Below are 17199 nucleotides of genomic sequence, written 5' to 3' on the forward strand. Positions count from 1 at the left end.
AGCTGTGCCACTACCCAGCCGTGTGACCTTGGGCGAGTCGGTTAAGCTCTCTTGGCCAAAGGTGATGAACGGTCTGTAAATGCACTTAATACCTGTTCCGAATATCTCACACGGCTGTTGCACAGCACACGAGATTTTAGAAAGTACTCCTAAGCAATTTTTAAACCGCAAAAACGCTTCCCAGCACAGGCGCCTGCTAACAGAGTGTGACACGGTGGCTTTAGAAGTTGGGTTACTGGAATCCGCTCTAGTTCCGTGCTGCTCCCACCTCCCACGCTCGGGGGTGGGCGAACGGAAGAAGATTCTCAGGGGAGGTCTGGAAAACTGGCTTAGAAATGCAGCGAGAAGTTCCTTAGCGGGGGCAAAGTTGTTGGCGGCATTTTTAAGTATCCAGAGCGACACACCAACTCTTAGCCGAGATCACAGGCCCTGCTGCATTGCCACCGCGGGACCCAGTTCCCGCCCCACCCCCAGCTCGAAGCCGGAGCCCCACAGGCCTGACCTGAACCCTCCTGGCCGGGACCCCCAGACCGGAGGCCCCGGACCTCGCCCAAGTTCCCAACCCCCACAATCACCTCCCCCGCCTTCCCTCTCCACGTGACAAAAGCCGGAACCGTCACTTCCGGCGGCGCGGGTAGCGCGCCTGCGCGGGGCGCCCGGCCTCAGAGAGCGGTGGGCAGCGGCACCGCACCGCCAACGGCCGCGAGTAGCGAGCGGCGTAGGTCCAGCTCCCGCGGCGGCGCCCCTGGCTGCAGTCTTGAGGGTGTGCGGCCGGAGAGGTCCAGCCCACTCGGCGGAGGGGCCGGCCGCCCCGCCCCCTTCCCCACCTACCTCCCTGGCACCCCCCGCCCGGGCTCGCGCTCCCGACGCTCAGCGAGGCTGCTTGGGAGCCCGGGGCTCTCGCGGAGGCGGCGGCATCGCCCCCGCATTCGGCCCCGCCCCCTCGCGCCCCGCCCCGTCCCCGCCCTCTCCACCGCCCTCTGCGGGAGCCCGGCAGCTGCAGCGGAGCCGCGGAGCGGGCGGTGGGGTAGGGGCAGTGCGCTGGGGGAGCGCGGGATGTGAGGCTCGGCGGGCCGCAGCGCGCACGGACGGTCGGACGGGCGAGGGGCGGCGACCCCTCGCGGACGACCGGCCGCGCGCCGGGCAGAGGACTCGCTCTCTCGCTCGCCCTTGCGCGAACCCCGCGCCCTCCAGCGCGCCGGCGGGACCATGAAGAAGTTCTCTCGAATGCCCAAGTCGGAGGGCGGTGGCGGCGGCGGCGGAGCGGCGGGTGGCGCGGCCGGCGGGGTCGGGGCCGGCTCCAGCTCCGGTAGCTCGTCCGTGGGTGTCCGGGTGTTCTCGGTCGGCCGCTACCAGGTCACCCTGGAGGAGTCGCTAGCCGAAGGTATGGGCGCCTGAGGAGGCTCGGGCAGGCAGGTGAGGGAGGGCTGGGGTGTGGCGGTGGCTTCTCCCGGTCCTCGCCCGCCTCTTTCCTCGCCCTCTTGGTTTACTCTTGTCGGTTCTGCCTCCTGTGCTATGCCAGCAGGGGCTCTTAAAAAGTAGCTCGGGCTTTTTGCTCTGAAACCGGCTTTTCTCGCTGCTGGCAGCTCTGACCAGGGTACAGTTCTCTCATTACGAGTTCAAGTCATTTTCAGCCCTCCTTGATGCGAGGAAAGAAATAGAAAACGTCCTAGTGAGTGATGTGTTGTCATGATTGGACCAGTGACTCATTAGAGGGTCAGATCGTGCAGGATCGAGGCTCTGTTCTGCCAGCCGAGGCTTGGGCGGGAGTAGTGCGTTGCTCTCTATCTCCAAGTCTCCACCCGCGCCCCAGGGCACAGGACCCTGCAGCCCCTGGTGTGGAGCTGGGTTTGCTTCTGCTCAGTCTTCGGTTGAAAGACAATTTATTTTTATGTGGTGCGTGTGTGCGTGTGTTGGAGTGATACTTTGCCCCAAATTCAGTTAGTAGGTTGCTTTGGGGGAGCAGGTAAACTTGAAGTCCATTTGTCCTTGTTTTTTAGTATCTTTATCAGGGTACTATTTATACCGTTTCAATATGTCTCTTTGATAGTACTTTAAAGGGTGGTCAGAAAGCAGGTTAACTTTCAGTTGTGAACTTTTGCGTTCGGTCCTTCATTATCTTTACCGGGCTATGTCAGCGGTTCCAAGTCGCTTACAAGAAAGTTTACTCCATTAAAAAAATAAGGTCCTGCACTTTAGTTTTGAATTTCTTGTGTAATTGGCTTGTAGAAAATAGTTTCTCTTATTTATTGCATGCTTCATTTGATCTTTGAGTTTTTAATTGCAGGATATTACAAAATGAATACTTTAAAAAAATCGTGAGAAATTATTTGTTGATACATGGCCCTTTTACAATTCAAGGTTAAGAGAAAAGAAATTAAAGAGTAGTTATGGTTCTCTGAAAGTCAGACGTTGATGTGGTTTGGAGACCGTAGACTGAGATTCCACTTAGGGTTTTTTGAAATGCCATAAACAGTAGCACACTAGTGCAAAAGAAAAATATGAAGGCTTTGTCTATAAAATATTTAAAGAGAAAGAAATCTTGAATTATTTGGGGATGAGTGTCATTGTTTTGCAAGACATTGCCCCTAGTAATGAGCCTAGCCTAACTTAAAGAGGTGGGAGAAGGATCCTTAGTTTCTCAAAAGAATGAATATATGGTGATTGGTTTTGATAGACAGATTTACTATGCTATAAAATTTCCTAGCTCCTTATTATACATGGATTTCAAATGTTGGCTTAGATTGAGTTGTGGGTTTTAAGAAGACATGGCTATTAACTCACATGCTGTACTTGTTTCTGTGAATTGTAGTAACTAATTGAAGTGTGGCTTGAGTTGTATTAAACTCACTTTATTTCACAAAATCCCAGATCAGTCTTTTTATTTAGTAGAAAGAAAACATTGACGTTAAATCAAACTAGACTTTGGATTTGTGGCTTCTATCACTGCTCTGAACATATCCTATCATTACCCTAAGCAAGTCATTTTCAGTAAAAATTAAGTAATTTTGGAAAATGAAAATAAAAATGAATAATTTCAAAGGGGGAGTGCTCACTGAACCCCCCCCCCCCCCCACACACACAAATTCAAGGACTAATGTTACTGTTAGATTGTTCCACTAACTTTTGCTGTAAATTTTGTCATTTTTTCCTTAGGAAAATTCATAATTGAGTGCTAGGACAAAGTAGGAGCTGAAGAATCCCTTTTGGAAGATGGGACTCCCCCACTTAACACACCAGCTGCTGGACTAAGACTTTTATTTAGTCTTCTCTGAAGGGGAGGGGAAGCTTTCTTCCCTGTTTATTTTTTTTTTTTCTCTTCACACATACAACTGAAATTACGTATATTCAGTTTACTTTTTGATCCTGACAGTTTCTTCTTATGTAAGATCCTTAATACCCTGTCTCCTTTCCAAATAATTTAGACAATTTAGACAAGATCTTTAAGCACAAGGTCTGGTTCACATTCAAGAATGATCATTCAATAACTGACAGATTTGTTGGGCTGTAAGATTAGGGCAAGTGGTTGTGGAAAGGCATTAGAGTTTGGAGTACCTTAATTGGGGAGAGGTATACTGTTGAGTGGGAAAAGGGGTAGAAATAAAGACAGAACTAAAAACAAACGTGATAGGTTTTACATTTTTTTGCTTTGGGTCCATGTTGTTTAAACAGGGCCAAGACTGTAGGTGCTGTGCTCTGAGGTGTTTTTGCCATGCTACTGCAAACATAGGCGTCTTGTTCACATTGACCTCTGCAGTGTGTGTGAGTCTTTAATAAATCTGGTATTCTTTCTCTCTGTCTCGTATTCTGTCTTATATTCCCCCTCCTTCTCTCTTTCTCTCTAAGTAATACATATTTATATATTTGATTCTTATTATTTACAGTAGGTATTTTTTGTAAAGTCACTGGGTAGTGAATTAGTGAATACTCAACCATTGCCCTTGGGAAATACAGGCATAGATACTGCAGGCCTCTGTTCACAACATCTTTGTCAACCAGTCAATATATACCCTTGGTTTATGTGTGTTTCTGTTTAAAGACTTTATATAGTATATATTGTTGACTCATTGAAACTGAACTCATGGCCAACAGCACTGTAATGCATGTCTAAAATGAAGCTTATCTAAAATGCGTATTTTCTTTGTAAGGGACATCACAACCTTCTTGAATTTCGGAGCACGAAACGACACTTTGCCATTATGCTTGGGGCCATTTTAAACTATGAAATCACCAATAAAAAGCACAAAAATGAGAAAAACATGGCACTAAACAGACCTCAAAAAGTGCTCTTATTTATAAACAAGGCAGAACTTCACGTTGACTCCACCTGGCCTTCTCAAAATTGTCACTGCTGTGCTCATCTCTGCAAATGACCATGAAAATGCCATTGTATAGATTTTGGGATACAGATAAATTTTAGCAACTACATGAATTTATAAATATGGAATTCCCAAATAATGAGAATCAACTACATGTGTATGTATATATTTATGTATACATATACGTGTATATTTTTATATTATATATTTAATTAAAAATAATTAAATCAGAGGTATATTTATATGTTATAACTGAACTGTTGGAGGAGTTTCTTCTCTGAAATATACTTTGTAACATAGTCTCTACCTAAGTATGTGTATGTTTGAAAATGCTGACACCTTGCACCTTGTTAATTCCTGCTCAGAGTTTAGAGGACTAATATCATCATAGTGGAGCATTTTCATGTTTTGTTTTGTTTTTTTTTTTTTTCCAAAAACAGTTTAGTTTCAGGAGTACCTGCTAACCAAATGCAGCCTGTGCCTCTAGAAATGAGGTAGAGCCATATGTTAATTTTAGCTTGAAACAGTGTCAAATTGTCAGGCACATATAATTCAATTATATTGACTGTATATAATTCAATATCGCCTTTAAAGTTTTTATTAAAACGTAGGACTGGCTCTTTGGTCACATGCCTACATAGGCCTTCAGTGCTCGTCAGAGGATTTAATGTTGATTGGTAACAGGAAGAAGTTGGTTCTCAAGTAGGGGACTTCTTTTTCTAAACGTGTTTGGTACAAAGTGCTTAAAGAAATGGGGAACCTGGAGGCTGGGACACTATCCATAATTTGTTGAGATAATCTAATTGTGAGGTTATGGGGGTGGGGTATGAGTGGTATTTTGAATATGATTGCATGGGTACAACTTTCTGTCATGGGGATGGGGGTTGTTGGTACAGTCAGTACAGGTAATCGGAGGCCAGGAATTTACTACAGAATTCTGTAGAAGGAGCTCAGTAGCTCTCTTAGATAATTGCTTAGATTAGGGTGAGTTAATTTAGGCTAAGTGTTAACTGATTCTTACTGTTAATTTTACAGGAAGGTGGTAAAATACATTTGATTTTGCAATATAAATCAGTCTGAAAATGATGGATTTAAGCATGATAATTCATTTGCAGAAATTATCTGTGGGTGCCCAGTAACTTGTAAGTTGAAATTTCTAAGAGAGGACAGAGAGAGCACAAGGGGAAGATTTAATAAAAATATTGACAACTGTTACTACTCTATAACTATTAAATGCCTTTTATGTGTCAGGCTCTGTAGTAGGCACTGTTTATACAGTGGAGAACAAAACGTATTTCTTTGTCCTTACGGAATTTACAGTCTAGTATAGAAGATAAATATTAAAAAATCATTAAGTTAATGTAGTTAATTTTGATAATTGTCATGAGAAGAAAGCACAGGGTTTTTTGTGAGAGAATAATTCAGTTTATATTGGAGGGTCAAGGAAGACCTTTTTTGGTATTTTACCAGAAATCTGAAGTATAAGAAAAGTTAGGTAAAGGCAGAGGTGTGAAGGTGGGGGTAATGTGGAGTATGAAGAGAGAGGTCTATATGTGGGTAAGAGTTTTAGGAACTGAAACATGCCCAGAGCTGCAGAGTATAATGATTCAGTCAGATGGTGGAAGGACCCAAGATGATGTTGGAAAGGTGACCAGGATCCAGGACTTTAGGATTTTAGATTTTATCTGAAAATGCAGTGGGAAGCTATTGAAATTTCAAATTAGGGCAGTGATATGCTCTGATTTGTATTTTCAGAAGATCATGGTGATTATTACATAGAGACTGGTTGAGAATTATACAAATTAGATGGTTAAGATGGTGGCAGTGGGGATGGAGACAAACGTTACAGTGCTTAAATGGGAATACCTGGTGATGGTTTGGATTGGGGGGAGGGTATTATAGGAACTTAAAAGAATGACTTGCTTATGCAGCTCTTGGATTGGAGGTACCATTTGTTGAGTGGGAGAGTAGAGAAGGAACAGGTTTGTTTGTTTGTTTGTTTTTTTAGGGGGAAAAGGTTAGGAAGATACCCAGGAGTTCCAGACATATTTAGTTGGGATGTTTCGGAGGAAATAAACGTCATGTGGGATCCTGAGTATATGGTCTGGTACTCAGCAGAGGTGTCTGGGCTTAGTGATCTTTTTTTTTTTTTTTTTTTTTTTTTTAGTTTATTCATTTTTGAGAGACAGAGAGAGCGCGCGAGAGAAGGGATGGAGGGGCAGAGAGAGAGAATCCCAAGCAGGCTCCTCACGCCCGGCACAGAGCCCAATGCAGGGCTGAAACTCACCAACCTTGAGATCATGATCTGAGCTGAAATCAAGAGTCAGATGCTCAACCTACTGAGCCACCCAGCTTCCCTGAGATAGGTATTTTTGATAAGTGAGCATTTGGCTGTTATTTAAAGCCCTGGGGCAGGATAATGGAGGGAGAGAGTACAGAAGGAGAAGGCTCACCGAAAGACTCTGGTAGAACATTGGTCTCATACATTAGTGTTCATCAGAATCATTTGGAGGCCTTGGTAAACCACAGATTGCTGAGCCTGACCTCCAAGGTTTGATTTCATATGTCTGGGTAAGGCCCATAATTTTCATTTCTAACAACTGGCTCACTGATGCTGATGCTGCTGGTCCAGAAACCACACCTTGAGAACCACTGATTTAGAGTAAAAAAAGGAGCTGCCAGAGTTATGAAGAATACCAGGAGAATCTGATGCCTTGAAGAGGAGGGAGTGGACAATTTGAGAGTCATCTTGATCATGTTGTTTGGCCAGGCACTCACAGTTCTTCATGCTTAGCTTTTTTTTTTTTTTTAAGATTTTATTTTTAAGCAATGTCTACACCCAACGCGTGGAGCTCAAAATCAGGCTATTTCCTGATAATACTCTTTGCTCCAGCTACAGTATGCTCCATTCCCTGTTGTTCTGTGACTGAATCTTGTATCTTGCCTATCACTACCTTTGCCTGTGTAATCCTAGTTGTCTAACTGCTAGTTATGATCACTGCCTTCTTCCTGAGGACATTTGTAGCTATTTATTTGCTTTTTTCCCCTCCCTCTTCACATTTAATCTTTTGTTTTGAGATACAATTATGGAAGCACATGGAAACACTAAGGTGGTTATTGTTCCTGTCTCATTTCCCCTAGCAGATAGTAAAATTCTTGAGGCTAGAAGTACTATTAATTGCTTTTTGAACCACACAGATTGCTGTGTCATATCATGGACCTTCAAATTCTTCTCAAAGGAAATGATTTTTTGGCTTTTTTTTTTTTTTTTTTTTTTTTTTTTTTTTTTTTTTTTTTTTTTTTTGTGATGAATCCAGATGGAGTTCTTCAATAGAATTTAAGACCTATTTACAAATTGAGAAGCACCAGTGAAGGGCTCTTTATTTCTTGTCCCATCAAAGGTCTTCTGCTTAGGTCAGGGGACCCTGAATTTTCTCCATTGGTGAAAGAAGACTTTGTTTTGTTTTGTTTTGAAACCTGCACATGCATGTTCACAGCAGCTTTATTCATCAGTCAAAAGCTAGAAACAGAAGGAGTCAACAGTGGCATATGTCAATAGTGGCATAAGATGCACCTTTTTTCTTTTAAATGCGAGATTTATTTTAAAAAATTTTAATTCCAATATAGTTAACATATAGTGTTATATTAGTTTCAAGTGTACAATACAGTGATCCAACGGTTCCCTACAGGTGAAGACAAACTTGAAGACAAAGTTTAAGGCAAAGTGTCATTTCTGTTAGCTTCCTTGAAACAACAAAGAAAGAACAGTTGGATGCCCCTTTATAGTTATTTTTCACTGTTGACATATTTTTCTTTATTTAGCAAAGGTGGCTAAGTTTAAAAAAGAAAAGTATTGTTACATGCAATTATGAAATTTTTTAAAATTTTACTTATTTTTTAAAATGTTTATTATTTTTGAGAGAGAGTGAGCACGAGTGGTGGAGGGGCAGAGGGAGGGGGAGAGAGAGAATCCTAAGCAGGCTCTGAGCTGTCAGCATGGAGCCTGAGTGAGGCTTGAACTCATGAATCCGTGAGATCATGACTTGAGCCTAAGTCAGACACTTAACCGAGTCACCCAGGCACTCAATGAAATTGTTTTATATTGTATAATTGATTTTGACAGTGAGCTTTTTGAGGGCAGGATCTTATTTATCTCTGTATCTTCAGTATTTTGTCCAGCAGTTTTGTTTTTGTTGTTGTTGTTGAATTAAACTCTCAAGGAAGCATTGCTTCCTTTTTTATAACATAGAGTTAATATTTGTTATGGAGATTAAAAGGTAAAGTGTGATATTAACAAGATAATGTGTGACAGTACCTAACCATACATGCCAAATCTTTCAATAAATGTAGGCCAGTTTTAGGTTCAGATTTGGTTATAAGCTTTCAGTGAAATCTGCTTTTGGAATTATAGTAACTTGCTTGTAGTTTAGGTATTATATTTATCCTGAATTGAGTATCACATTTATGTTTGTAAAAAATTTGAATTATTTTAATGAGATAATTATTTTATAGCATTTAGCCACATACAGTTTTTAAGTTTCAATCAGTTATATAGAATAGCAGCGTATGCTTTGACAATGAAATGAAAGTGATTTGTAGCATTACTAACACATGCTTCTCTTTCAAATTATGTTATCATAGGGATAGCTCTTTGGTTACAATTTTAATTGCTATGTTTTCTCTAGAGGTGGCAGTTTTATTCAAGGGCAAGATACACTAAAGCAATTCCCAATTTTCAATTTTTTGAAACCAGTATAGTGGAAATTATATATTATCTCCAAAAATGGTTCTAAATTGCACCGACATCAAATTTCTTTGCTTTCAGCTGTCATCAGCTTTGTGTGGTTAATATTGATGTGCTCATGCTGAACAGTTTGGAAAGGTTGTCTTTGATTATTTAAAAAATAATAGAAATAAATTAATGTTTGTTGGCATTTTTCCATTATGGCATTATGGGGTCTTCAGGAGGGGAAAAATACAAAAGGTACTTGATGTTGTTTATATTAAGAAACATAACTAGAAGGTGGAATTACTGTTTGTCCTTCGATTGATTTTGGACCTTCTTTAGTGTTCTTTACTCATCCTGTAGATTTTCTTGGTTCTCTTTCAGCCTTTCTTTTCCTCCTTTTGGGCAAAACTTGAAGTAGAACATAAACATTTATTAGAATCTATATGGTAGCTATCAAAATGATTAAAGGCTTGACTTGGAATTCTGAAATTAGGAGTCTTGAGTGGCGATTTCAAAGCTACAGAAAGGTTTCATCACAGAGTTGAGACTGTTTATTCCTTGCTTTTATCATACCTCCATCCATCTGGTGAACCATTTGTCTACCCACAAGCCTACTATTTTTAGGAAACTTGAGTTGGGAAGTTGAGTGGTTAATGACTGAGCTGTTTTAAATAGTTGGGCATTTAGTTAATTTGGAGATTCTCTTGTCTGTGTGTATCATCTTTACAAATGAGATCAGCCAGCACATTTCTGCTAACAATTTGCGTCTCTTTGAAGGAGAGTGGTTGGTTGTTAGGCTTTTTACAGATATGCTTTCTTATGGAATTTTTGGTTTATCCTAGTCTTGTAGAATTCCAGTAAAGTTTAAGGGTATAGTTTGGGATGTAGCCTTTAGAGAGGCATTTTGCAGTGAATATTAGTTTTATTTTTTAAATTTTCAAATGTCTTTACTTTTTATTTTTTGTGTGAGAGAGATATACAGAGTTGAGTGGGGCAGGGGCAGAGGGAGGGAGACACAGAATCTGAAGCAGGCTCCAGGCTCTGAGCTGTCAGCACAGAGCCTGATGTGGGGGCTCCAACTCACAAACCCTGAGATCCTGACCTGAGCTGAAGTCTGACCCTTAACTGAGCCAGCCAGGTGCCCCGCAGTGAATATTATTTTAAAATTTGAAACAGTTGTTGCTACTAGTTTGCCTATTTTAACATTTCATTAAATCTTTGAATTGGTGTCTTCATGGAGGCAACTATTAAAAACAGGCAAAGCTGGGAGTTGGGCCAGCTGATATTCCCAGTTATGCCACTAATTTGCATTGTGACACTGTGACCTCTGTTTCCTCAAGAAAAAAAATGAAGTGGATGAAGATGAATCTGTAACATCTTTTTCCATTTTAGCATTCTCTGATTCTATGTAACTGATCCTTATTGCTCCTCTGATAAAAGAGGAGCATCGGAAAGGAGGGATAAAGAGGAACAATTCTAAGATTGAGACCATAATGACAGGATTGTGTGTGATAATCATGCATTTGAGTTCTTTGACAAGCTTCAGTATAGATTAGTAATTTTATCCCACAGTATACCATTATTTCTTAATCATTGTGAAAAATTCTTTTCTAGGAAGTTGCCTTTTGTAGTACACCTTGAGATAAGGGGATGGTCACTCAAAATCATGTGGCATTTCAGAGTACTATTTAGTTTCAGAGGATATGCCACCTTAATTGGTTCTTTTGTTATTTTAATAGTTTGTGTTCTTCAAGTGACTCATAACCTGTGTATTTTGGAGGGCATCTGAAAGTGAAGAAATTTTCATGTTTTTCAGGTTTTTATTTGGAAAAATGTGTAAGGAAGGGTTATGACAGTGCTTGCTCTGAGTTCTTTATTGGATAGAAAGCTTACCCATGAGGTGTGTGAGGAGTCCGTTACTTTTTGTTTCCAGTGCTGTCAATTCTAGTCTGGGTCTTTAATCCTTCTCAGAGAATTATGTTCTCATGCAGACTGTTCTTCCCCTTGTAGGCTCTCGACTCCCAAATCAGCTCTTGTATTCCTTTCAGTTTTTCTTCCTGAAATGGACTTCTGATCATTTGCCTAACCATGTGAATACACGTGAAATACAAACTTGTTACCATGGGGTTGGAGGCGGTCTGCAGTGTGACCCCAACTCCCCTCTAGTCTTAATCTCTGGCTGTAACCTAGGTGTGTGTTACTGCACATGCACTTGATATTTTCTACACTTTGCTCTTGCTTTTTCATTCCTGTTTGTTATCTTATGTTGTTACATTGCCTAGAATGCAGACACCTGGCTCCCCACTATTGAAATGTATCTTGCAGGACACATTTATATATATAGTTACTTTCTGGCAGTCTTTATTTTTCTATGAAACCCTACTCACAACCAAATGGGTGTAATTATTATGCCTTCCTTTGATGCTCTGTATAGCAACTGTTGCTTATATTGCACTTATTTTTCACAGCTTTGCTCTAGTCCAAGAAAACGTATAATAAAAAGTTTCCTTTACTGCAAGATTTAAAGTTCCATTAAGATTTGGCTTGTACTCATCTTTTTTTCTCTAGCAGTGCTGTACTCATGATAGGTATTCAGTACATTTGTAAGAGATTTAGTTTTCAAATTGAAAAGCAGCCAGAAGGCCTCTAAACATATAAGACAACTGGATAACAATCATGTTTGACATATCCAACAGTTTAGTTGGTATTTAGGAGCAGGTTGGCCCCGTTTTTCAAGGTACACCCTTATATGGAAACTAAAATAAGTAGATAGAGATATTTGATGGTAATGTTGGTACATTATCTTGGTAAATGAAAAAAATACTGCCGGTTTTATTTTTGGGTTCCTGGCATGTTTCATTTCTGTAGTGATTACACAAATAGTACGTCTTTGTTTTATGGATACTGCATTGCTCTTCTTACTAGTGTGACTCTCAAAAATGTTCTAGCCTGAGTTCCCTTGACCCATGTCATCTTTAAAGAAAGCCAGTACTGTGGGGCAGAGAGGGCAAACTGAACAGGCCTAAAGTATGTGCTCTGAATACCGATTCTTAAAGTAACGATATTGGAGATGGTCAACTGGCTATGGCTTTTGAGTGGTTGATAGTTTACCAAGGCTTAATGGGACAACTGGTATGTAAGAGAATGAGAGATTAGGAAGAAGGGGATCTTATATGTTTAATGCTCTGGGGTAGAAAATACTTGATTATTACTCTACGGGACCCCTCTAACCAGTGTGTATGGTATTGGGGGTGCTTTTCTAGTTAGAGACACATTCAGTTTTCTTTTTGATTAGGGAATTTGTAAGCCTGGAGTAGCAGATCAGAGGGTAGCAACTGAGTCTTTATGCAGTTTTGTTAATAACTGATCATTATCACACTCAGCATTCTTCTATTCCTCCTTTGGTTTTCTGGAAGAGAGGTTTCTAACACACCACTTGTCTTGCCTAATTGCTGTGTTCACTTATTTTCCTTAATTTTTTATGGCTGGATCATTGTTAAGACTGGCTGGAGCTTTTTACATATTTAAGTATTCTCTTTTGAATGAGATTGTCAGTGGTTAGTCTAAATTTTATTATTCATTCTGGAATCATTAAGATACTAGTATTAAAATGACTTACATGTAATATATAGTGAAATATTTTGCTTAATGAATGTTGTCAGGACTCCTTTACTAGGGGAGTGGGATTATGCATCACTGGCCATGACCCACTTTCTCATTCTCTGGCCTGCATAGCAGAATCTCTCCTACTGAATGTTAATGGTCTATTCTTTGTATACAAAAAAATGATGCCACTGACTCATGATCAGTAGGACATGTGTTTTGAGTTATTTTTCCAGAAGTAGGATGGCTATATGCTCTCTGTGCATAGGCTTTTAATAGTCTTTTCTGTGAGCAATAATAGAAGATTGTTTGTAAGATAGTGAACTTGTGTTGTAAGTAATAATGTAGACCTGAAAAGGTTTTGTTTTGTTTTGTTTTGCTTTGTTTTGTTTTGTTTTGTTTTCTTACCAACTAGCCTAGTTCAAATCCCAGTGAATAGTTAACTGGGTTTTTAAATCTGTTAATTTTTTATCTTTCAGTAAAATCCAAAGGAGAAATTCTAAGGATCTCAATCCAAACTGATATATACTTTAAAACATATTGGGGCACCTAGGTGGCTCAGTATGTTAAACATCCAACTTCAGTTCAGGTCATGATCTCACAGTTTGTGAATTCAAGCCCCACTTCGGGCTCTGCACTGACAGCTCAGAGCCTGGAGCTTGCCTCAAATTCTGTGTCTCCCCCTCTCTCTGCCCCTCCCCTGCTTGTGTTCTCTTTCTCTTCCTCTCTCTCTCTCTCTCTCTCTCTCTCTCTTTCAAAAGTAAATAAATAAACATTAAAAAAAATAAAGCATTCTGAAGCTAGCTGTTATGGATTTTGTTGTTCAGCTCACTGAAGTGAGAACTTAAGAAATGTTGAAAATCTGGGGTGCTGGCTGGCTCACTCAGTTAAGCATCTGACTCTTGATTTTGGCTTAGGTCATGATCTCATGTTTGTGGGTTCAAGCCCTGCGTTGGGCTCTGCACTGACAGAGTGGAGCCTGCTTGGGAGTTTTTCTCTTCCTCTCTCTCTCTGCCCCTCCCCTGCTCTCATGCGCATGTGCACGCACACTCTCTCTCAAAAATAAACATTAAAAAAAGATGTAAAAAGTTGAATATCCATGGTTTTTTAAAAAAGTATGTGTTTGTTTATGTCACTCTGCTGGTAGTACTCTGTCCATAAGGAATGTTGGAGTTTGCATGCTTTAATGTTCAAAGTTGGATGTAACTAATGTCCATAAATTTCTCGTATGAGAAACTCATGTTATGGATTTAAGGTTCATATTTGTTCTCACCTTAGAGTAGCATCTGTCTTTTGTTAGTAAAGGCTATATGTATTTTAAAAAGTTATGATGGGCCATTATGGATATTGTGGGCTCAGTTCATTGATTTTTACTTTTTGGAAGGCTAAATATAGGAGTGGAGGTGATGGGTGGTGTACAAGAATCTGAATTGAGGGTAAGACCTTCTCAGCTTCCTTTATAAAATATTCTTAAATATTATACTAACTGGTGTTATTGGACTAACAGTCTTTCTTTTATTTATTTAAAAAAAATTTTTTTTAACGTTTATTTATTTTTGAGACAGAGAGAGACAGAGCATGAACGGGGGAGGGGCAGAGAGAGAGGGAGACACAGAATCGGAAGCAGGCTCCAGGCTCTGAGCCGTCAGCCCAGAGCCCGACACGGGGCTGGAACTCACGGACTGTGAGATCGTGACCTGAGCTGAAGTTGGCCGCTTAACCGGCTGAGCCACCCAGGCGCCCCACAGTCTTTCTTTTAAAATGCTAGTTAGGGGCGCCTGGGTGGCTCGGTCGGTTAAGCGTCCGACTTCGGCTCAGGTCATGATCTCACGGTCCGTGGGTTCGAGCCCCGCGTCGGGCTCTGGGCTGACGGCTCAGAGCCTGGAGCCTGTTTCAGATTCTGTGTCTCCCTTTCTCTCTCTGCCCATGCCCCGCTTACGTTCTGTCTCTCTGTCTCTCTCAAAAATAAACGTTAAAAAAAATTTTTTTTTAAATTTCCTTTCCTAAGGTTGTAAGATATGGTAGTTAAAAGCAATGCATTTGGACTCAAAAAAACCTAAACTGAAATACTGCTCCTGCCCCCAAAAGCTAAATTACTGTGTTCTTTACATAACTTCTTTGAACCTTAGCTTCTTTAGCTATAAAATGAGGATAATACCTCCTTCAGAGTTTGTGGAAATGATTAACAGTGTGGGTTCACAGCTTGGGAGCCTTTCTGGTGTGATCTAAAACAGGCCCCCTTGGGGCGCCTGGGTGGCGCAGTCGGTTAAGCGTCCGACTTCAGCCAGGTCACGATCTCGCGGTCCGTGAGTTCGAGCCCCGCGTCAGGCTCTGGGCTGATGGCTCGGAGCCTGGAGCCTGTTTCCGATTCTGTGTCTCCCTCTCTCTCTGCCCCTCCCCCGTTCATGCTCTGTCTCTCTCTGTCTCAAAAACAAATAAACGTTAAAAAAAAAAAAAATAAAATGCTAGTGAATCATTCATTAAATTTCCCGTAATTGTAGCTTCAGTTCCCTCATTTAACTGGGAGAAAGTGGAGTAAGTGATGGCCCCAAAGTCACACTGTTAGTGTTGGTTGTGGAGGGAGGAATTTAGGTCTCATGACTTTAATCTAGCACTCTTTCCACTACATGTGGCCTCCTTAATTGACTCCTGTGCACATACAGGCCCTGGCTTTTGATTGGAGTCGGGACTTCGAGCAAGTGTAAAGGACTAGGGGACTTTTAATATTCTGGAGGCAGCTGGACTATTAATGGGTGTCTGCATAGTCTGAGGTGTAAGGAGGTATTCCCAACCTCTTTTGAGTTAAAGCTTTCCCCCATTGCTTTTTCCTAAGGCCATCAAACCAGTTGTTTGAGTTGTCAACAGTTGTTTAAGATGACAGGGTTAATTTTAAGAAGTTTAAAATGCAGCTTCCCCCAAGTGAGGCTGTTGTCTCCACGTAGAAAGGTTTGATTGTAAATGAAATAATGTTTGTGAACTGTAAAGTAAGTAGTATAAAATCATATAACTTTAGCTTCTTCAGTTGAATGTAGCATCACAATATCTAGGACCTCATAGAGAACAAAGAGTGAAAAGAAGAAAATAGCTCAGCTCTTACCTTCTACTTCTTTATGTTCCTAGTTCAAGGTTATGGAGCTTTAAGGCATAGTGCTGTAATATCAAGTCCTTTTTTGCATTTCATTTAACAAATTTGTGCTACATGTATTTAAAATAAAAAGGAACAAGGTTCCATCAGATTTTTATTTTATTAGATCATAGCACAGATGCATTAGACTTACACCTGGAACACAACTTCTGAGTGTTTGCAGAGAAATAAGTGCTTATGGCATCATACAACAATTTTCTTAAAAATGACATGACATTGCTTCTATGGTACATGTGGTATATTTTTATACACATGCAAGTGAAAAGTTAGAATAGTTCTTGATACATGATTTGTAAGTATTAAAAGAACATTTCTTAATCTTTTTCATAACATGATGGAATTATCCCCATTGTTATCAAGAAGCGTATATCTAGTGTCTATATTTTTCTGAGTAAGAGAGCTTTTTTAAAAAAGTTGAGGTATAATTGATATAAACATTAGTTTCATGTGTACAGTGTAATGACTGCATATTTTTATAAATTGTGAAATGATCACAATAAGTCTGATTAACATCTGTCATACACTTTTAACATACTTATAATTTTTTCTTCTTGTGATGAGAACTTTGGAGATCTACTCTTTAGCAACTTTCAAAGATAGAATACAGTATTAACTATAGTTGCCATGCTGTACATTTCATCCTCAGGACTTAGAGCTTTTTTATGTCAGAGTATATTCCCCTAGCCCCCCATTCTACCCCTAACATTTGTTTCTTCTTTATTTCCAATTTTAGAGGCTGTGTCCCTGATTAATCTTTTTTCTTTCTCTCAGTTACCTGGTTCTTCTTCTGTTCTCTACTTGTTCTTTAATACTTACTATATCTCATTTCTGCTCAGCATGTAGGCCCGTTTATTGCTCTCATCTTAAAAGGTAAAACAAAAACAGAACTATGTGATCTTTTGTGTCTCTTTTTTTCTGTCATTACTTAGCTTTTCTAAAAGAATATGCCTCAGTAATGGTTCTCAAAATACTGTGTGTGTGTGGGCCCCAAGGGAAAGGATCCCCAAGGCTTTTTGAGGAGAACTTTCAGGTCAAAAACTATTTTAATGATACTACCAGGACGTAATTGCCTTTTGCACTGTATTGACATTTGCGTTGATGGTTCAAAAACAATAGTGGTGTAACCTTCTAGTACCTTAACACAAATCAAACTGTATTAATAGTCACTGTATTCTTCACCATCATGTGCACTCAGTTTTTTTTTTTTTTTTTTATGCCAGTTTCTTTTAAGAACATCCTTGATGAAGCTGTAAAAGTTCTATCAATCTTGGCCTCTTAAGTATATCTTTTTTTTGATTGCGGTAAAATATATGTAATATAAAATTTAACCATTTTGACCATATTTTTCATTTTGTCCCTAAATATTTACTTTTGAGAGAGAGAAAATGGGCACGTGCCACAGC

At 40.2% G+C, this 17199-nt stretch overlaps 1 protein-coding gene across 4 annotated transcripts in view; it reads left to right on the forward strand.

Annotated features, from left to right (window-relative positions):
* Positions 1-665: 665 nt before the first annotated feature.
* BMP2K (BMP2 inducible kinase) overlaps positions 666-17199 on the forward strand; it is a 130061-nt gene continuing 113527 nt past the window's right edge. For all 4 annotated transcript variants that reach the window (XM_049632098.1, XM_049632100.1, XM_049632099.1 and 1 more), the window contains exon 1: positions 666-1384. In XM_049632098.1, the coding sequence (XP_049488055.1) occupies positions 1210-1384 (175 nt within the window). In that variant the 5' untranslated portion in view covers positions 666-1209. The remainder of the gene's footprint in view (positions 1385-17199) is intronic.

This window comes from Panthera uncia, chromosome B1 (assembly GCF_023721935.1).
Source record: "Panthera uncia isolate 11264 chromosome B1, Puncia_PCG_1.0, whole genome shotgun sequence".
Classification (NCBI taxonomy): domain Eukaryota; kingdom Metazoa; phylum Chordata; class Mammalia; order Carnivora; family Felidae; genus Panthera; species Panthera uncia.